Here is a 22,699-nt window from a genome sequence, read left to right as displayed (position 1 = left end):
GACATACATCACTTGTTGTCAACACGTGCGAAAGAGAAAAAAAAGCTGCTGAAGCGCGATGAAAGAAGATTGCCTATCTGAGACTTGCGTGAATGACTTGCTGGGACTTCTTTTATTGGATGTATTGAATTGTATTGAATGAATATTTTTATTTGTTTATTTACTTTTTTTTTTCAATTCCGCTTTCTCTTCGTTCTGGGGACGAAAAAAGAGCAACGTGATCGGATATGCAAACTCGGTTAACATGATCGTAGCGCATAATACCTTGTGTAGTGAATACTTCAGACGTGTTGACCGCTGGCTGTGTTTACCAAGCCACTATCACAGGCTCCCAACTACGGACGCTGTCCTGTCCTTTGAGTAGACCGTTAGAACGTTAATCTGGGTAGTCCGAGAGTGGAACGTTAATCTGGAAGGTCCTTTCGTGGGCGGAAAACTCCTTGAAGAACTCTAATTGCGGCGATCCACACCGAGTGTCACTGGAGACCTCATTAGGAACTGGTCCTCTTGCAGATATATAGGAAAGAAATTTTCATCTCCATCAGGAGCAGTCTTCGCTTTAATCGTCTAATTTCACTCATTCCAGCTCTCACGAATGTTGTCGAGCTATGTTTGTACGTTTCCGGTTCAACTGAAATCTCAAGGCGCGCACAATGCATGTTTCTTACTCAACGTCTCACAGAAGCACCACAGTTTCTTCATTAGACCTCTGACCTCAGAGCATTCGCCATGAATGCGGAGATGTGATCTTCACAGTACTACATCTCCGGTGGCTGACCGGATGAGCTCCTATCCCCATCAGTTACGGTGCTTGTTGTTTATTACGGTTGTTTATTTTGTACACTAGCAAAAGCAATCTAGCACAAAGTAATAACGACAAACTACACACAGCTGAGAATGACACTTCTCAGAATGAATGGAAACTTATCCCCGTTCTTTCATTTGCAAGAGTACTTTAGACCATCCGTGAAATTGGGCGACAAGCAGAGATTTCTTTAGGCACATGGATGATTTCAAACTGTGGTATAACGTCAGTTACCTTGTATCATCATCTGTAAACAATCGTTCTTCTATAGGTAATAGTCGTTTTACAGTAGACACTAAGTTTGCTGAACTGATGAAAAAGCAACCTGCATGTACGCACTTCTAGTCATTTTTCCTAGTCTAGTCTAGTTTTTTTTTTTTTTTCTTTATCACATCACATCTAGTCATTTTAATAAGATACTTATTTTCATAATATTTGCACATATAAATGTATATATCTTTTATAAGGTACGTACACACAGTCACTAAAACAGACTATAAAACAACAACTTTATTTCGGAATGATGTTGGGGAGTTTCATCGCCGAGGGCAGTTACAGCTACGCAATTGAGGTGCACCGAGACTTGGAATGAATACTATCCCAGCGTGGGTTATCCTGAAATTACATTTCTGTCGTGAGGAAATTCGAGACAACAACATGGTTTCGACAGTGATTTCTTTTTTTCTTTTTGGCCAGATATCGAAGGAAACAGATCTGGGAATGTTATTCAGGGCAGATACAAAACAGGTCTGGCCTGATAATATTACCAGACCTGGAAATGTTATTCCGGCCTGGCCCAAACAGATCTGGCCTGAATAGGATGCCAGGTCTGGAAATGACCCAATTCCTGATCAGAACCAGATCTGACTTTTTCGTTAGGGGTGCTATTCAAATAGAAGATTCTTCTTCTAGTATAGACTATTTTCCGATCAACATGGTTCTCCAGGTTCACACCTGAAAAGAACGTAGCTTTAGAAAAAGAACGTAGGCCTTTCAGCCGTTCGGAGCTGGACCACGACATACGGCAGTCGCTTGAAAGTTTTCCAAACACTTTACGTCTCCAGTTCTTCATTCACTTTACAGACATACAAAAGGTAAGAATAGCTTTCTATCGACGAGTGTACTCCACGATATCTTTCTCCGGAACTGGACTATCATTTGTATGCCACGATGCTCGCCACTGAACACGGCATCTGAATTTCGATACATGGACATGGAGGCACGCTCGTGACATTTTTATTTTATTTTTGGCACTATCGTTGGACAGCATGTCTCTTCCTTCCAGCTCTCTTAAGACACGGAACAACTGTTTCCACATACAATATGTCGTTAGTTCTTTCCAGGCTTTGGTCCTCCTAACAATGAGTGTCCCACAGGAAGCTAAAAGCGAGGAAGACACACGGAAGCTAAAACACGGTGCTATAAATTTCCGCTATCAGCGGCTCTCAAGCGTTGCATGTGTGTGCCTAAAAAGGATCCAGGGCACTAGTGGTTGTGCCAAGGGTATAGGGCTGTTGGTGGATGTACGATGCCTTGCTCCTCGTCGGATGAAAAGGAACATTGCAAATTCTTCTCTCGGTTCTCGCATAACGTGAACCAATCGATACAAGAGAGTCGTGTCGAATGACTGTTAAGAATTGTACCTTTTGGCCTAAAGACCTCATCCTCCATGAGGGAATTTCAGTGCACGTTCCAGTACCCCTTGGTAGGCAACCCAAGGACAGGCGGCATCGCGCATGATATCAATTTTGTTTCGCGCATCTGAGTTGTACAAACCTTTAATTCAATTACCAGTTTAATAGGAGGCGCATCTTTAATAACGACTTTGATCCGATCACTTCCGTGTCACTGATTGCAGCAGAAACCAAGTTAGACCCAAGTGAATAAACCCCGAGTAAAGAAGTACAAACTTTCATTTCTTGAACTGCGCCTGTCAAGCGGAATAGTAATTTCCCTTCGTAGGGGAGCTAGCGTGACGTTGGTGTCAAGAAGAGGCACTTGAGACGACGGTCGTTTTTTGTGTCTATGGAAAGTGTGTCGGTTGCCATGGCGACGCATAAGGTGAACGTGATGGAACTGCTCTCCCGAATGGCAAGCGCAAGCTTAGGCATCACAAGGCTGCGTTGAGATCGAAGAAAGTACAAAAATAGGGCACCATTTCAGTTTAACTGTTTTACGCAAGAAATGTGAACGCTTTGTACTGTTCACGTACGTCACACGCCACGTCACGACGTGGACACAACGAGCGTCGCAGTGGTGAGTGGTGACGCAGAGTTGATCCTTACCCCATCGCGTTTCCGAGGAAATTTACTAGTTGCTCCACCGGTAAATGTGCGGACTGTTACTACATCGGCTTAGGAAGACAAATAGCGAATTTCTCTAGGGCACATTGAACATATCATCCAGTGCTGTCGACTCGACGATATGATCACCAGTCCCAGGAAACCCCAGTATACGATTGGACGGTCGACCTCTTCACGCGATTATGTTCCTTGGGCCCCAACCAAACACTTCCAAGCCGGCCGTTGTGTATTGTTTGTTTGTTTTCTTCATCGTTGTGTGTGTGTTCAGCCACCAAGCTGGCATATGTATCAGTTTTGATTTCCATTCTCCTTTAATTGTCATTGTACTTACTTTATTCCATCTCTAATTGAACTGACAGCTGCCTTCACGAGTGGCACATCTCAATATTATATTTGAAACAAAACTTGTCTTTAGTCGTAATATGTTTTTGAGCGATATGAGTTGTGGCCCTTTGGCTGTGTGCCGCCAAGCAGAAGAGTAGTGTATGGAGGTCTATAGAAGGGCCTGACGTTTTCGGGTTAAACCCGATTCCCACGATAATTCCCTCCCGAATCAGTTTAGAACCAATCCGGGTTAAACCCGAATTCCGAGCACGTATCATGTTTTACAACGTATCACGTGCGCTATATTTATTAGTAATTTATACGTACGTGTGATGTGTGTGTGTATTTGAGTACAACAATAAGTACGCGAAATACATTTGATGTTACAACACGTGATGGTGAAAGGACTCGTCGTCGTCGCCGGCAGAGGTGGGCAACGCCACGACTGAGGCCCAGGGGAACGTGCATCCTGGGCCGACTTCTAGGGGAACTGTGTCGACATATGTCTGAAAGCGTCTGAGGAAAACCCCAGACCGGAAAACGGGATTCGAACCCGGGTACCTCCCAGTCTCGACGTGACGTGGCGCGCACGAGTGTTACAACATATGTGGTGCTGTCCTTATAAATCGCGAGCTATGTACGTGACCAACATGTGCGTGCAGCTATAGCTTGGACAGAAAGCAAACCCGATAACACCCGAATGTATCAGTAGCACCGGATTTTACCCCGAATTACAGATTTAAAAATAGCACCCGATTTTGCCCTCCCAAAGCCGCTAATGGCATTTAAACCGAAAAAGTCAGACCATACACCGTTGCGCTGCGGCCGGCTGTGGGATAAGTGTGCCTTGAAGTGATTGTTAACCTATAAATGACGGCAACTCTTCAATGAAAGATACTAACGGTATCGAGACTGGATCCCGAAGGAGTGGACACTTGGAGACGCTTTCACGTCCTCGGAGGAACAACAGCCCTTCCGCTTGAAGGCGCTTTGAAGGCGCATTGTACTTGTATTTGCTCCTCTCGACCGCCAAACAAACCTTGCCTAGCTTGACTACCTGAAGCTGTCCCGAGAAGGTCCAACAACGCCCATCATTGCGGTGGATGTTACGTGTCCCTCTGCACTCTAAGAACAGAGCTTCACCGCATAGCAAGAATGATAAGGTTATCGCCTCTGATTCGAAGAGAGAGAGGAGCGTACGCCTTTTTGTGGCAATTTGGATATAGGAAAATTGCCACAAAAAGGCGTACGCCCCCATCTGTCTTGGAATCAGAAGCGATAACCCTATATCATTCCTGGCAATGGCTGGCTCACAGCGTGCTATGTGGTGAAACTCATGTTTAAGACTGTGCAAAACAAATGCTTGTGAATCTTCCCTTTCGGGCATACGACAACAACCGGGATCGAGTTTCATCCCTATAGAGGCGATACTCTACCCCACGGCATACGAAACAAATCGTGCTACAAATCTGCGCATTCGAGAAATGGACACCCAGATAAAAGAGGCTATAAGGATGAAGTTAGTTGGAAAAATCGTCCAAACCAAGTAATGTTCACCCGCTGACAATACGCCTGTTAGAGAGTACCTACCTCGGTCAATACAATGTTTCCGGCCATGTGGCAGCCGGCGGAAGATGTGTTCGAATGTCCGATCATCTTATGAGGCGGTTGACTGTATGTATTAAGTGTAAGGATCGTCCGAGGTTCAAGGAGCAAAGGCGCATCATTAGCGGCTATACAACAAGCTCAGAGCACACACGGAAATAAAGTGGAGCCAACCACGTACGTTTCATCTTGTACCGAAATTATACCCCTCGCTTTACTGCCAGTCCCTTAAAGGTTCTTTTAAGCCACGTAAATCACTTTACGTTGGTAGAAAATGACGAAAAGCGATGAAGAATCATATGTCCAAACTATAGAGTGCCGGTCGATTTCTAACCTTACAATAACTCAAACTCCAGAGCACTCAAAACCGGACGATATTTTCTCGACGGAGTAGAACAACAATTTCGGAAGTTTCCTTTTCTTATGACGGGGAAGACGTTCGTCAAATATTATTTTTGTATCGATCTCCAAAGAAATCATTGTGAGGAACGTCGGACACGAAAACGATATCATACAGAAAGATATTGATACGATGGTTAATCAACGGGTGGGCTGTTTTCCAAAGCTCAGCTATGGCCCGACCTCCGGAAAGTTCTTGGAAAAATTCCTTTTCTTGGAGAAGGCATGAATCAAGACGCCGTTGAACGGAAGAAAACAGACGGTCGTACCACCGAGAAGGTCGTGTTATCATCGTAGCAAGTGATGTGTTGCCGTTGCAAAGACAAGTTATACTGTCTTTAGAGAAAAAAAAACAGAAGCGACAGTGTCATAATTCGTGTGCGCGAGGCAGTGGAGCTCATATCACAGCGCACTGTATTTAACGTCTTTCGCGCAAGGCGACGTCACGAAATTGCTGGACCCCCCTGCATCCGTTTTCGACATCGCAAATACGTTCTTGGAAACTTTCGACTGTCATACAGAACAACCACGTGTTCGTTGAATCCAAGTTCCATTTCCAGTTTCACAGGAGCAGATTTGGGCGACGCGATTTCGATCCTTTGAGGTACAGCACACGAATACTGTGTCTTGTGGTGTGGCCTCATGGAATAATGAAGGCCCAATTTTTCCTGCTAATCCACGAGCCAAAGTGAAAGTTGAACAAAAAAAAAACGCATAAATACGAACAAAGTACACAGAGACAATAATTAGCGCTCAACGTGAACAACAAAGACGGTTAATTGAACTGTGAAAAACATATACGAATAAGCTAGTAGAAGGCCTTTTTCGCTCTCATGTACAAAAATTTGCAGCCGGAAAGTTGTTCCCGTCGCTAGGTTCCAACTTCCGCCCACCTGATGAGCAGGTAATGAGGAAACTCCGCGACTAAACTTGTGCACTCTTTCTTCCTACTTTTCGAAGCCAGCCGCATATCGCGTTCACCCACCGTGCCGCATCATTCAATTTCGTGCCACCTCATCCACCGTGTCGCTTTGTCCATCGAGCTACCTCATCCATTCTGAACTGATTAGACGACATGCCAGGTCGTCCACCGAGCAAGGTCATCCATCGTTCCATGTCATCCACCGGGCTTGGTCATCCACCATCATCCACAGACCGTTGTTTATTCACCGTGCTGTCTTCTTCATTTTTTAATCTATCCGAAATTTTAAAATGCACGGACTCGCGCTTGGAGTGAGAGGATGTACGTCATGTAGGCAATAAACCGTCTGGTCTAATAAACGAGTACCTTGCAGTACAAATGGCATAGCGCCTATAGCATCACATCGAAATTGAACGAGACATTTCATGATTTTGTTTTAAGTACATCTGAAATTGTACCTGATAAACCACCGCATAGAGGGACATGATTGTTGTGGTTCATGGTGGTCGTGGAGACATGATTGTGGGTACGGCACCTTTTGTTCGTGCCAGGTGAATTGAGGCTGCACTACGCTCGTGACCTAATCAGTGCACCTCCCAGAAAATGGAAGGCCGCTGGCTGATGCTCAGCTCCAATGCTTCTCTGCATATTTCCAGAGCTTCTGGATAGATAATGAGAGCATCAATGGATTGTGGAGTCAGTTCGGCGATGGATGGCATAATGGACTTCGGGACCAACTCCCTAACAGGCATCCACAGCCTCGTGGTACTCATAGAACCTGACTCCAACACGCTGTTGCAAGACCTTCCGACCTGCAGGTGACGACGGAACTTTGTGCTCGGATGTCAAATGGAGCTGTTCAGGTCCCATTATACGTGAAATGCCTTTATTTATCGGGACACCACAAATTATATCGATAGGGTTAGAATGGCCGGAGCCTTGCCATCCAGCAATGTTGGCATGAGTTGGCACGTCTTTTCAATTCCAAGTGAATGAATTAAGGAGGAAAGGGGTGTGAGCAAGCGGGGGGGGAAGTTGGTTTTTCCCTTCCGTTCCACGCTTCAGTCTTCGGATATCACATTGTTATCACGGTTCTGTTGCTGGATGTCCCTCCTTTCAAACCGATTCCTTTCTTTATGATATTTTTTTATTATGCGTTAGCGCCGCGAAGCAACTGTGGCTATGAGCCGCGTACAGAAGTGTATATGGAGAGGAATAGCAGGAAGGAGTGGAGGTTAGTATGCGTCCTGGGCCGACTTCAAGGGGAACCGTCCGTAAAATCCGCCGGAAAACCTTAGACAGCACAGCCGGTGCCTGGACTCGAACCCGCTTCACATCCCAGTCTCGGCGTGGAAGGCTATAAGCCCTGGTGAACTTCCGGTTCTGCTCGTGTAGTCCGCCTAATGAGGTTACTTTGATTAAAGAGAAGTGTTAATGAAGTCATTACTGCTACGGCCATTAATGTCGCTCCGTTAGAAAAAAAAACTAACAAGAACAAGTTTTACGTTTTTTTTTGCTATTAATTCAACTTGGAGTCCACAAGAGGGACCACCTTCGAATTGGAACCACGCTATTCTCGTTTCACGACCATCCATGTTGAAATAGCGGCGACTCAGATGTGACTAGAATAAGCATGTATGTATTTGTCCCTTCTATGTTGTTCCAGCCTCTGAACATCAGTTCTTTCATGACTAGAATGAGCTATACTTTCTTTCGGCGCACGAGCTCTTTGAGGCCCCAAAATAGCGGGGCGGCTAGAATTTTAAATTCGCCACTTTTGTCCTTTCCAGACAGAATATAAATTGCGGGAGAGTTTCTGTCTTCAATTCACGTTCAGATCTGAAGCACGTATATGAAACCGTTCGGAAAATATGACGCGAAGAATAAACGCCCTTCACATTTTGAGGATCCAAAAATAGGAAATACATTGTTTTCCATACCGCTTTTAGGCGTCTTTTCTGTCTCTGTGTTTCGGAAATAAAACTGAACGCGACGTCCACGTACTGGTTACTCATTTCTTTCTCGAAAACTTCCTCAGTGTTTTCCATGTTCGCACTTTTTGGAGACTTACCTCAGGCTTTCATGTTCAACACGACTTTACTCCGAAAGACTTTGCGAAACCCACAAAAACAACAACAAAAAAAAAAAGAAAGCTTGCGCAACATAAATGTATGTGTGTATAATTGCAAACCATAGCTTTAGAGCAGCCCAAACGTAGCCAGCGTTGATTAAACGTAACAATTTGTGTCCTGATGCAGCCAATTTTTCAACCAGCGTCATGTGATCGATTCCGACCAGCAAAACTAGAAGGCTGACGAAGAAAGTTGACGCCCGACACATTGAAGACGTCGCCATTGGCAACAGAAATAAACATTGTGGGTGTTGGATAGCCAATCATGGTCATGCAGCCACGAAGAGGTAAGGCACACCGTCATCATATTAACGAGTAGTTACGAAACGTGAGACCATTATTTCTAGCCGCTTACTGGATCCTGTATCTCCTCAACCACCTTAAGTCAAGCTCTGCATGGGAACAGGTAACCGCCCACGGATTATCACAAAACTCGTAGCAGACGATAGCGTAAATCAATAAGAATAAACACGTACGGGAGCAATGGATTTCCGTTATCTCGTTGTCCTGCTTTTCGGTTATTATTCAGGTGGTGATTTATGGGCATACGGATTATGCCCATTCCGCGGAAATCCCAGATTAAGCACGGTGCGAGGATTCGAACCCCGTTCACGGGATCGGGACACACTGAAGAAGCTCAGGAACCAATGGATTTGAAGAGACTGGCAATTCCTCAATTTTGATCATCTTTTTTCAATGACGGTCCTCTTTCCGTGAGAATAAATTTATTTATACAACAGCCTCTAGGCCTTAAGGTTGGTGTGCAACCCATATAGCGCCTATAACCAGACTGAAAACAACATTTAAAATAAAATAGTCGTTCAGAAGAAGAAAAATATATATATATATGTATGTAATGTAATGTATGTAATAAATACATATATATAAAATATATATATGTAAAAGAACGAGATCCTTCTTTTTTTACTCTTTTTTTACAGTGTGAGGGGTGTGCTTCAACTCTACCTGCATGATGTCTGTCAGCTGGTTTGTCTTTCTTTTCACGTCCGGTGACTGTACCGTTTTAAACATCTCGATCAGTAGCTCGTCTGATGACGGTACAGGCATGGGACACCACACAGTATTGTTTTTATGAGTCAAGACAGACTCTGTACGGCATTGTTACCGCTTAAAGTGAATTCTTACAGCAGTCTTCAGATGTTGCAACCAACACCGAAGGACACCCGACTAACAACGGCCATGTCAGCGAACAAGTCACAATGAGAAACAACACCAACGGAAGAGTCATTTATCCGTCGAGATATTTCCACAATATTCGGGAAACAACTGCGTTACAAAGTCCGACCAGATCTACGTACGAATCTAACGATTCTTCCGAAAGAATTCGGAAAGAAAATTTCAACGAAACTGTAATCAGAAGAGCTCCGGAAGGCACTAAGACGACAAGCAACAATTTCAGCGACTCAGTCACGACGGCTGACCAAGATGGCGGAAGACATGACATTCATTCTGTGAACAACGGTAATGTGGCTCGTACTGAAGGTCCTAACTCCGACATTTCTACAACTGTAATATCAAATTCACTGGTGAATCACACAAGACCTCAGGTTTTATACACAACTGCGGGGGAATCCGTTACAGACATGGAAACCACTACTAGTGTTGCAGCAACAGATGAAGACGGTGGAGCTGCACGGAGTCAGCCATCCGAAAGAGTTCCAGGTTCAACAACACCTTTAGAAGGACAAAGGACGAGGGTTAGAAACCTCACGACACAAGTACCAATGCCAACACAGAATGTGCTTACAACGACGAGTGTCCAATCCACAGCCACGCCAGTTCCTGCACTGACCACTGGAGACTTCCTGGAGACCACTCTAGACATCCAGCAGTCTCGTACGGTGATCAGCGCGCAAACAGAACTGAGACCGACTACGTGGCAATCATTGACAAGTATTTCTACGGACCATTTCTCCGGAGCTACGGGACTGTCCAACGAAACGACGATGACTACGGTAGGAAAGACTGAACATGAACGAACGACGACGGGAACTGTTAGGTCCGCTCATCAGGACGCCACTACGGCGGGAGAAAATACGAGGGTAACGGAAAAATCGTGGTTGTTTACAGTAGGTAATGACAAACAACGCATTCTTTACACAGGCGCCTCCTGAAGGAACAACAGCGAGATACACAGACGACCAAAAAACATCCAACTCTGTACATCCTTCCAGTCCTGCAGCAACGACATCAACGGAAGCAAAGCAGATGACCGATATGAACGGAATGATATCAACTGTTGAGGAGCAAGAATGGCCAAGAGCAAAAACGGACCACAGTGACGATGCCTTCGAATCAACTCATAAACAAAATGAGAGTGAGCGCAGCACCACGACACAGGCTGAACGAACAACGGCGAACGGCGAACGGTCGACGACACCAAGTACGTCATTGAAGACAACAGAGCGAGACAAACTAGCATCTGTGACTACCAGAGAGAAGGTGGGTCTTTCTCCATCTCAGTCCGCGTTCAGACGCATCAGATCTCTAAAGAACTTGCCTCCAGTTAGGTAACTTAAATCGAGTTAACATAGAAGGAAATCCCCAGAATGAAGCAGGGATCGTTACGATTCTCCCGCCGTAGGCAATTAGGACCGGACATTATTTCTGTCTAGACTGGGAAACTTCTCCGGTGTGAAGTATTCATTCCCGTAATCCCTTTTATCCTGTTAGTCTTTTATTCTGTATCTCTAGGCTATTCGGTTGTGACGCTCTAAACACGTGAGGTATCACGTAACTTAGCGTAATTAACTCAAAAAGGCGAGACATTCGGTACAGTAGATAATTGAACAGTTGCTGTGGTACATTACCATGTACTGTTGGGGAGCTAAAATCTCGTGGCAGTACTTCGCCGTCCCATATTACCTCGGCTGCGCTTGAAAGTGTGCCAATATTGCATTTGAAGGTGGACCAGGTGCAGCACGTGTTTATTACTCGGAAGAAATAGTCTCGCAACACCTGGAGTTTTGAGATGAGATAAACTACGGAGTGCTGATTTTAGACAACCTTGTCCCCTATACAGTACATCATGATGCCTATCATGAGATAGATTCACAACGGAAGAGACATGCACGGTAGACTATTGAACAAAATGTCAACAATATAGGAATCGGACGAACGCCTCACATGTATGGATGCATCGTAAATGTGTCAGTTGGGAGCCTGCGAGGCTGAGCGCGTCTCTGTGTCATTCTTGAGTTGGGCTATTAATGAGGGATGAAGAGACGGATTCATTGGAACCCTCCTAAATAGCAAACATGACAGGTACCTGTGATTCACACTATGACAACACATATAGAAGGAGCTCGGAACTCCTTCAATGTCTCCTTCGAGGTCAAGTGTGTTTTACGTTGTGTTCAATCCATTTTCACACAGATACATACTTTATTTTCGTGTCTAACTAACTAATTCGTGTCTCCAACTGGTACAGATTCATGTCAATGACACTGGAACTTTCTCGACGACACAGAAGAAGCAGTATGGTCTAAGTACGAACACAGTGCGAGTTCGTCTGGGCTTCGATGCCGACTACGGGGACCGCGTGCAAGGACGCCAGTGGCAGTTCGCCGCCCACATGAGACAACAGCTGAGCGGTCTGCTACGCGTTCCCCTGGATGGGATTCAGAACGTCACCGTCACTCCAGGCACGATTGTCTTTCTTGTTACTGAATATGAATGTTTCCTCGCCAATCGAAGAAACAAATCACCAACATTCCTATCCGGTGCGTTGTGACGCTAACAACAGGAATGAGCTAGTGAAAAATGGCGCTTCTTTTTTTTTTTTTTTTAGGCAATAACGACGTCTAAATGGCACTAACATATCCTTTTTTAAATGCGATACCATTTAGGAGTGAACCCACCGACTGTTTCTGAGGCGGCAGCGTTAAGCCCTGCACTGCTACTTGGGATACTTGGCCCACTTTGTCTGCAAAGGCTAAGACGGGTTCTACCTCGTCTACTTTGAGAGTTACTATCCTATCGCTAGGATAGTTTCGTCATTTCGCGAGTAGATTGCGGCACCGGCATATCGGTTGTCTTCTCTCCTCGCATGGGAAACGCAACACAAGCAGGGGCAGATCTCGACCCTCACTTTGGGGTTTCTTTGTCGAGGATCTGTATAAGACAAGAATGCGAAACGAAACAGTTCTCGTCACGAAGAAGACAATACCAAGTATTAAATGACTAAATTTCAAAGACAACCTCAGCACAGTGCTTTTATCTCCGGCAGGAAGTATTCGGCTGGCGTTCGACTTGGTTCCAGTAAAGACAGCCACACTAGAGCTGGGTCGGCCGGATCTTGAAGCAGCAAGAGCGGATCTGATGACGCGCATCAACCGAGGCACGGTCACCCTCACTGATCTGGACGGAAACCGTTTGCCCATTTTCACAACATATTCTAGTATGTGCAAATATTGTGTGTCGCATGACGGAGAGAGTTATATTAAAGGTGCTGTAAGCAGTAGACAGAGAGTTTAAGAGCTTTTTTGCTCGTGAACCCGGTGCAACAAGTTACAGATGCGGCATTTTTAATTTGCTAGCGAGATTGAGGTAATTAATAATTCGGCGCTCACGAGCGACGCCACAGTGGTCGGGTCTGTGGATTAATTTTTGCACACCTTTGGCTTCTTTGAACGTGCGCCAAAATATCGACGCACACATCATATTTAACGACCCTCACGGAAGATGATGAACTTGTACTCTTCCACCAAGTTGCCACCGTCTTCGGCCGGATTTGAACCCGCGATCTTGGGATAATTATAGGCAGACACGCTACACACTGAGCCGCTGATGCCGGAAAAAGTCTCGAGGGAAATATTCCTCATCCATCGTGATCAATTCGTCAAGCAACAATGATCTGCGCTCCGACCGACAAGAAAAACGAATGCAACTTTGGTGGTAATTCGTTCTGAATATTTTTGTTCTTTCTCGTCTAGGACGCGCATTTGGTCACGTGCTGTCCGTCAGATACAAAGTGTCATCAGGACTCGGCATGGAGGTTTCGGTTACATACATCTCTATAGGAGCCCCCAACGTATAGTTTCGGAATACTTGGAATAGGTGTGGTGGTAGCGCGCCAAAGTGGCGTGTGCAAAGCGACCTCATTGGGCTATTCAAGCAACGTGACCCTCGCATGCCTCCAAAGAAGCTCCTATCCTCACGTCACTTGCCCCACGCTTATCTCTGCTGTAGAAGAGCCTCCTTTTTTTCTTTCCTCCATTCCTATACGTGCAATGTGCGGTTGGTGGACACGGTGTTGCTCGTAATTGTAATTTTCAATTTTAGTTTCTACAAAACTACGAGTGCACTTGTAACTGAGGGCTCTGCTGCTTGACGGTACCTTTAAGTGCTTAGCATAGCGGTGCACCTCCAAATATATCCACCCCACATGCGTTGCACGAAATGCCCCAAATCTAAACGCAGGTCGCGGGGATACCATCTTAATGGTTGCATCAATCATCAGCGCCACCTTCATAGCCTCAGTGCTTCTTCTACTGGTCATCTTGTTCGTTCAGAAAAGGATGAACCGAACCTCCAAAGTGACACCCACGCATCAGGTAATACCAATCGATCGCCGAGCCTAAAAACACTTAACTTTCGTTTCCCTGCAGCTGTACAACCGTCACTTGGAGCAAAGTGACTCGTTTTCTGGTTTAGTGCCAGGACGGGGGCTACTGAGCCGCCACCTGAATCAAAGTGTCGGAAAAGAAATATTGAGCCACTTCACATCTAGACAGGACTCTGCTGTGCCAGGCCCTCCAGAGTACAAGCTACCCGGTAAATCCGCAGCAAGTGACGATGAGGTGATTTCTTCTTGCCAAGTCATTCCATTGCTAGCATCTTGAGCTCGGAGCCACGAACATTTAGAATTACTGTTGCGCTACCGACACAGAATTAATCGAGATCGAGCAAAATGTTCTAAACGGTCCCACCTCACACATGTCAGGAACACAACAACAACAACATAGATGAATGGATGATGATGATGTGGGATGTTTCCCTGAGTTGAGTGCAGGACCCTACCCCATTCCAAAAAGGTTCACACGAAAGGATGACGAGGCACATATCAGGAGCGCAATGAAAATCAACCGAAAAGTGAGCAATGCGTGAAGTGGAGCCATAAGGAAAGGGTTGCGTCTGTGATGGACTCTTTCTTTGCTCCAAATGCTGTTCCAACAACAATGTTTGCTTTGCTTGTGACGTCGTATGTGCCAAAATACCACAAAAACGGCACAACACCAGATGATCTGTTTGTACTTTGTGTATGCCAGTTCAACTTCGTCGTAACTCACATCCCCGTTTTTTTTTTCTTGTTTTTTGTCACATCACCATCACCAGGTGATCTAGAGAAACGAAGGTAAATGTACACCAAACTATTAACTTTTCGTACCCATGATGATGATGATGGTCGTGGTGGCGGCGACAGCAGACACAATCTTGAAGGGCGCCCATGACAATAACGAACTGTTTGTCGTCGCAAGGCTTCATTACAATTAGAAGACTCTATTCATTCCGGCAATGCGTTGGTACCAGCTTGATTGATATCGACAACAGCGATGAAATGAAGACTTATAGTACATCGTACGCTATCGCCTTTGCGTACCTAAGAGATAGCGTTGATGGTTGTGCAAACTGCTCTTTCTGTTATGGGCGTGCGCGGAACCATCAACGCTGTCCCTTACGTAGCGATTATCGATCATACCGTACAACGGTAGCGATTGTATCAAATTAATTACTTACGATAGCGCTCCACCATCACAGTAATGCGTGGGAATACCAGATGGATATCTATAACAGTGATGATAAAAATTAAGTGATACCAATCGCACCCGATGAATTAATTGTTTGGAATACACAGTCCCAAAACCCCGTGAACCAATTGGACGGCCGAATTATAGAGTTAAAGGGACCATGAAATGATTTTCGCGAATTCCGACTGCCGGGAACGGTTCTCGTGATCCCTCGACTTTTAATAACTGTATTCATTGCCCCTGGGGCGCAGGTACCACGAAAAATAGCGGAGCGTAACCGCCGGATACATCCCTTCGAAGCGGGTTTACGTCATCACGTCCAGTCCTCTCAGAGCAATTGTGGACGACCTGGAGTACACACCCCGCGGAAACTATACGTGGGTGTTCGGTTTGGACAACGACGACGTTGAATATATCTGCCGTCGAAATCAGTAGAAATTGTGGACGATGGAGGAAGAGAGACGTATACAGTGTCTAGGAATCGTTCCGTACGCAGCAGCTCCCGAAAGGCCACCGACGGAGACATTTTCTGACGAACAAGAAGCTCAGAGGAAAACGTGCTCCGGTAACGGCACACTTCTGTTACGATTTGTGTCAACTATTAGAATCGATCTCAGCTCCAGGTCAAATTAAAACGTATTTCACGGCCAAGTTTGCAAGCCTGCTCGCGAAAGAGCGTCCGCTGTGTATGATGTGACGGCTAGTGCCCGTGGCGTGCCATAGCAGCCACTGTTCACAGCCGTGGTTAATATCGATTATTTTCGCTATTTGAAGGATTATCAACTTGATATTTCACGGGGAGACTGAAAATGATCGTGTCACTTTAAAGCGTCAAGGTGATGCGGGGGCGACCGCCCTATGTAAAAACCCTATCTCGTGGATGATGCTGTGCCGCAAAGCACGAAATTTCAGAACATGTGCAGATTCATATATGTCTGGCACGCTATGTCTACGAACCGGTATAGTATGGGAAGAAATGCTAGAAAGTCTTCCGTGACGTCATCAACGGTCTACTAACGTCCCAAAGCTTCGTGCGGCTACCAAATGGCCACTTGCAGCAACAGCGCGTCGTCGTCTGAAAATCAGTTTCTTACAGATGGTAGCATTGTTTACTCCTCAGCATTTCTGAAAACCGTTCTCAAGAGCCCCACAAGCGCGAAAGTAATCACACTGCAAGGCTACATCGTCTTTGTTTCGAATTTGCTCGGAACAAGCACCAAAAGAAAGAGACATTCCTCTTTACGTGGGCATTCATTTGATTGTGCCGTCTCAACTCCACCGTAGAAAACATCCGTTAGTGAACTCCTGACATAATGTGTCATTGACATGTTTCGTTCTGTTGCTGGTAATGAAAAAGACTTACTTGCAAAAATGTCCACATATGTTAACTCTTTCAGACATCACAGGACGAATACACGCAGTCGGACAGCTCCGTGTATCCCGATACATCTGATTGCACGCCGTCAACGTTCACGCACTGGACAACGGCAAACTCAGCGCATCTGGAAGACACACATCTGAGGCTCGATCGCCCTTGACTGCGTTCCATCGTCTGACGGAATCAAAAGAATCAAAAGCGGGAATCGTGGCGGATGACGCAGCAAAGATTGCCGGCGGTGAGGGAGTCCGCGCGGCTACGGCAAAGCTTAGTCTTGAACTGCACGCGGAAACTGAAACAGCTGTCAAATAAAATATTGCCTCCACCTACTGAATGAAAATGCAGGAATATTCTTCGTTGTTCGTGTCTTACGATTACGACATAGATCAGGTTAACGTCTATGGGACACAGCGCTTTGTCAGAAACGGACGAAAATTGAAGAGTGCAGATTTACAATATGCTATGTCGAAGCATGATGAAAACGGTTTCCGTTAGTTTGTGACAGTTTTAATATCGCATTCGACTTGACCTCCACTGGGGTCAGAACATGCAATGACCCGGGAAGATGACTCTGCAGCACTCGTCTCAAGAAATCTGTTCTCCCAAGACTTCACGGTCTTTTCTGCGCTCCCCACATATGACGACATCACTCATTGCACATTTTATATATTTCCGGGGGAGAGTACAATTGCACTGTTTCGAAATGCACTGACATAAAGCCAACACTTTGAGAGAAGCAAACTATTCAAATACGTCACGTATCCCTGTCACGTCGTTCCTCTCTGTAACCTCTGAAGGTGACGCTTGACACAGACACTTGATAAAGATATTTTTGTACATACTCTTTTGCTGTGACATAAAAGGAATATCCCATCAGGCAATGCGTGTTTGTATAGCCATCTGTATGATGGGAAAAGGCTTCGTGTGTATTTTAGAACCTAGTGCTTTCTTGCTATGTCCCGTTCTATCATCCTATCATCGTGTTTGTCTTGTGTGCCTCGTGCTAGAGTGTGTAGCATTCACTACAGAACAAGAATTAAATTATGAATGATGACGTTATCGGATGTTTATCCGTTTACCCATCTGGGCTAATATGATTTGTCGATTTAGCGTGACACGCACGCCAGGGCAGCAGGGCAACATCTCACGGTTGGCCCAGTAGATCTGTATCTGTTAGAAAAATACGTAATCTAAGAGCCCATAGCGCGGATATGCAGGATTGTGCCAAGGTAATAGGCTGTTTCCAAACAGTCTACGTCACAACGCCAGCTCTCGCGGGCCCGTCGTTGGCAAAAGAACGTCAAGTGCGTTCACAGCTGCCGATCACATGAGTTGTTTTGATGGTTGTTTCCGGTAATGGATGCCATTGCGCGAAGGAGATACGAAGGAAAACTTGACGTGCGAGGCAGATACTCATCTGACCTCACCTCACAAAACGCGAAAACCACCAAGTTACACGATGACAACAGCAATGTGCGCTTGTTTTGCCAGCGATCCACTCTTTCCCAATCTCATGACATCTTGATGTGACGTGCCGCGGTCTATTGTACGGTCGATAGAAGGTCATGAGGATGTGTCCCGCCTTTCGAGCCACTTTCTGCGAATCGTTTTCCTCTGAAACGGTGGTGTTGACTGAGCCCATCGAGAGGGGCGCCAAAAAGCCAATTCGGGAGCAAGAATGCGGGGCGACAAATTTCCCAGTGATGACGTACGATGAGTATGGAGTGAGTGGCTCTACTCCCGGCGACGGTGATCTCTGTGGTGCACCGAACCGCTTTCAAAGCATATAAGTTCGGAGACGTAGCTCTACGTTTCTCACCAGAGAGCTGAGTCCAAGTCACAATTCCAATCTGTTGTAACCGCCGAGTCAGTATCTACGAGCATTGTTACGGGGATATATGTCCTTGCAAGTTAGGGAGTGCGTGGTACTTGGGTGAGGATATGCTGGAGGCCCGTATTCTCTCGTGTGGCTGCATTTTCCGAGGTGCATTCGACGAAATGAGCGAAATAACACAGCACAGGACGAGCTCCAAACTAACAACTGAGTTTGAACGCAGAAAAAAGTCGCCTGTGAGATCCCTGTCTTGTGGTGCTGTGTACGTGGGAAAACGAGCTGGTGCGTAAACTCAGAGGCTCCGTGAACACGCGAGGTCCCTTGGGAGCGTCTCTCTATTGCACATCAAGAGACATACAACGGATTGCAGTTCCTGGACACATCAATTGCTGCATATCACAGAGCTCATACGTGAACGGGAGATAATGAAGCTCTATCCGTATCTGTGAAAAAGGCGCCGCTTGAGGCCTCCGTTGCTCTTTCAAAAGAAGAACTGACATTCCTGAGTTTCGGTTACTTCCCTTTGAGTTCCCCTGTGTTTTGACCCACTTTGTACCTTTTCCTGTGTTAAAACTCAATTCAAAATCGTCATGTGCTGTAGTGTGCTATTTCGCTCATTTCGTCGCAATGCGCTGTACAAACCAGCTAGCCCAACTTTCTACGCTAATGCTATCCGAGGGCACTCGCGGGTATATTTGCGCAAAGGGCAGCGATGAGTTCGGTAACGGCAGTCGTGAGCAAAGTGACCCGAGTATCCACACTTGAAGCATCCGGACTGGGCTGACACGAGATCGTCAAACTCGTCGGCGAGGGCTTCGACTGTGGCGGCGTTGTCATCCACACTGAAAATGGTTGTGAGGCAGAAAAATCGCATCCAGAACGAAGCACAAGGAAGAAACTCATAGCGCGAGCTGCAATGCAGTTTCAAGAGCCGGCGCCAAGGAGACTTCTTCTCGTATCTGGGCGGAAAGTTAACAAGCAGGTCAAGAACCACGGCGTCGCCGACTTCCTCGGAGACATCAGTGTAAGCCTTCCCCCCCAAAATCGAGGAGGTCGTAGTCACATTGGTCATAAGGAACACCAGGTTGGTGCGTCCGGGCGCGGAACCTGAATGACGCCAAATCACAACCCAAAGAACACACACGGTCCTCAGGATGTCCTCACAGTGTCCTCGTCCTTCGAGGTGTATCCCCAGAACATCCTGAGGAAGTAGCAGTTGATGTGCACTCGGCAGCGAGTGATGCCTTGCGAGTCGGATCGAGTATATGTGTGTGTGTGTCATCTGAGGGGAGGTGGGTGAAGGCACGAAATGCTCTGCCGCCAAGACACGTTGGATGATACGCCGTGCGTTGGTCCCCTGTCCAAGAGTTCGCAGTGCCGCAGGCTTCGAAGTGGCGAATCCAATCTAGAAAATCAGTGGTGTCATCGTATGGGGCAGAAAGAACAAAGGTAGATGGGGCATCGGGTGGAGTGGGAGACTGTAACAGAAACAGACTGTCGCTGCCACCAATTGTAGCGAACCAGAGACGTAGACCAACGTAATGGAACCGTTTTTTAACAAGCACTAGTCATTCAGGTCCAAGTCGAAAAGTTCAGTGTCCACAAGCCCGTGGTACGAATAATGAGATTTCCGCAACAGAACTTCCACCTTGATAGGCAAGCCTGAGCGATGGGCAAGAACACGTAAACAAACACAAACACGAAGGCTCTTGAGTCTTCGTGTTTGTTTACGTGTTCTTGCCCATCGCTCAGGCTCGCCTATCATGGAATTTATCCACCAGCTAGCCTGCATTTACGCCATTCTGTCAACTTCCACCTTCCTTAGCTGTGTGTCTGATCCAGCCCTCCCGTGGCAGCCCTGTAAACTACCCTGGTTCATGGGAGTCCAACACCTTAAGGTTTCTTGTTGGCTCCTCCATTTCCTATGGCTGGCGCTGCCACAGGTGAGTTTCTAAGGCCTCCTGGGACTAATTCTCTCTCCCCCCGTCGTCTTTCACGTCGTGCAACTGTCACCTTGCAGATGTACGTCTGATTCAGCCCTCCCATGGCAGCCCGGCAGTGGCCCCTGGGAGTCCAAGGCTTTCAGGTTCCTTCATTTCCTATGGCTGGCCCCTTGTACAGGTGATTTTCCGGGGCCTCCTTGGACGCGCGCTTCTTCCTCACGGCTTCCTTCAAATGCTATCTCCTCCGTCGTCTTTCTCGTCATGCAACTATCACCTTGCAGATGTACGTCAGATTCAGCCCTCTCATGGCAGCCCGGCAGTGGCCCCTGGGAGTCCAAAGCATTCAGGTTCCTTCATTTCCTATGGCTGGCCCTTCTACAGGTGATTTTCCAGGGCCTCCGGGACGCGCGCTTCTTCCTCATGGCTTCCTTCAGATGCTATCTCCCCCATCGTCTTTTCACGCCATGCAACTGTCACCTTGCATAGATGTACGTCAGATTCAGCCCTCCCATGGCAGCCGGCAGTGGCTCCTGGGAGTCCAACGCCTTCAGGTTCCTTCATTTCCTATGGCTGGCCTTCTACAGGTGATTTTCCAGCGCCTCCTGGGGCGCGCGCTTCTTCCCTCATGGCTTCCTTCAGATGCTATCTCCCCCATCGTCTTTCACGTCATGCAACTGTCACCTTGCATAGATGTACGTCAGATTCAGCCCTCCCATGGCAGCCCGGCAGTGGCCCTGGGAGTCCAACGCCTTCAGGTTCCTTCATTTCCTATGGCTGGCCCTTCTACAGGTGATTTTCCAGCGCCTCCTGGGGCGCGCGCTTCTTCCTCATGGCTTCCTTCAGATGCTATCTCCCCCATCGTCTTTCACGTCATGCAACTGTCACCTTGCATAGATGTACGTCAGATTCAGCCCTCCCATGGCAGCCCGGCAGTGGCCCCTGGCAGTCCAACGCCTTCAGGTTCCTTCATTTCCTATGGCTGGCCCTTCTACAGGTGATTTTCCAGGGCCTCCTGGGGCGCGCTCTCTTCCTCATGGCTTCCTTCAGATGCTATCTCCCCCATCGTCTTTCACGTCATGCAACTGTCACCTTGCATAGATGTACGTCAGATTCAGCCCTCCCATGGCAGCCCGGCAGTGGCTCCTGGAGTCCAACGCCTTCAGGTTCCTTCATTTCCTATGGCTGGCCCTTCTACAGGTGATTTTCCAGCGCCTCCTGGGGCGCGCGCTTCTTCCTCATGGCTTCCTTCAGATGCTATCTCCCCCATCGTCTTTCACGTCATGCAACTGTCACCTTGCATAGATGTACGTCAGATTCAGCCCTCCCATGGCAGCCCGGCAGTGGCTCCTGGGAGTCCAACGCCTTCAGGTTCCTTCATTTCCTATGGCTGGCCCTTCTACAGGTGATTTTCCAGCGCCTCCTGGGGCGCGCGCTTCTTCCTCATGGCTTCCTTCAGATGCTATCTCCCCCATCGTCTTTCACGTCATGCAACTGTCACCTTGCATAGATGTACGTCAGATTCAGCCCTCCCATGGCAGCCCGGCAGTGGCTCCTGGCAGTCCAACGCCTTCAGGTTCCTTCATTTCCTATGGCTGGCCCTTCTACAGGTGATTTTCAGGGCCTCCTGGGGCGCGCGCTTCTTCCTCATGGCTTCCTTCAGATGCTATCTCCCCCATCGTCTTTCACGTCATGCAACTGTCACCTTGCATAGATGTACGTCAGATTCAGCCCTCCCATGGCAGCCCGGCAGTGGCCCCTGGCAGTCCAACGCCTTCAGGTTCCTTCATTTCCTATGGCTGGCCCTTCTACAGGTGATTTTCCAGGGCCTCCTGGGGCGCGCGCTTCTTCCTCATGGCTTCCTTCAGATGCTATCTCCCCCATCGTCTTTCACGTCATGCAACTGTCACCTTGCATAGATGTACGTCAGATTCAGCCCTCCCATGGCAGCCCGGCAGTGGCCCCTGGGAGTCCAACGCCTTCAGGTTCCTTCATTTCCTATGGCTGGCCCTTCTACAGGTGATTTTCCAGCGCCTCCTGGGGCGCGCGCTTCTTCCTCATGGCTTCCTTCAGATGCTATCTCCCCCATCGTCTTTCACGTCATGCAACTGTCACCTTGCATAGATGTACGTCAGATTCAGCCCTCCCATGGCAGCCCGGCAGTGGCCCCTGGCAGTCCAACGCCTTCAGGTTCCTTCATTTCCTATGGCTGGCCCTTCTACAGGTGATTTTCCAGCGCCTCCTGGGGCGCGCGCTTCTTCCTCATGGCTTCCTTCAGATGCTATCTC

General features: G+C 47.2%; 1 protein-coding gene and 1 long non-coding RNA gene across 2 annotated transcripts; one reads left to right on the top strand and one right to left on the bottom strand.

Annotated features, from left to right (window-relative positions):
- Nucleotides 1–166: 166 nt before the first annotated feature.
- Nucleotides 167–16,842, bottom strand: LOC135392189 (uncharacterized). Its single transcript, XR_010422175.1, has 3 exons — nucleotides 16,623–16,842; nucleotides 265–506; nucleotides 167–195 (listed from the first exon to the last, which is right to left on the bottom strand). It is a non-coding gene; the product is annotated as an uncharacterized LOC135392189 (long non-coding RNA).
- On the top strand, nucleotides 10,324–16,966 carry LOC135392187 (uncharacterized). The gene is made up of 7 exons (XM_064622887.1): nucleotides 10,324–10,552; nucleotides 10,614–10,952; nucleotides 11,941–12,154; nucleotides 12,739–12,909; nucleotides 13,932–14,065; nucleotides 14,120–14,311; nucleotides 16,657–16,966. The coding sequence occupies exons 1-7, from the start codon at nucleotides 10,457–10,459 to the stop codon at nucleotides 16,795–16,797; spliced, it is 1,287 nt and encodes a 428-aa protein (XP_064478957.1). The 5' UTR covers nucleotides 10,324–10,456; the 3' UTR covers nucleotides 16,798–16,966.
- The last annotated feature ends 5,733 nt before the right edge of the window (nucleotides 16,967–22,699 follow it).

The sequence above is a fragment of the Ornithodoros turicata genome, chromosome 4, assembly GCF_037126465.1.
Source record: "Ornithodoros turicata isolate Travis chromosome 4, ASM3712646v1, whole genome shotgun sequence".
In the NCBI taxonomy this organism is placed as follows: domain Eukaryota; kingdom Metazoa; phylum Arthropoda; class Arachnida; order Ixodida; family Argasidae; genus Ornithodoros; species Ornithodoros turicata.
This window is presented reverse-complemented; position numbering and strand designations above follow the sequence as displayed.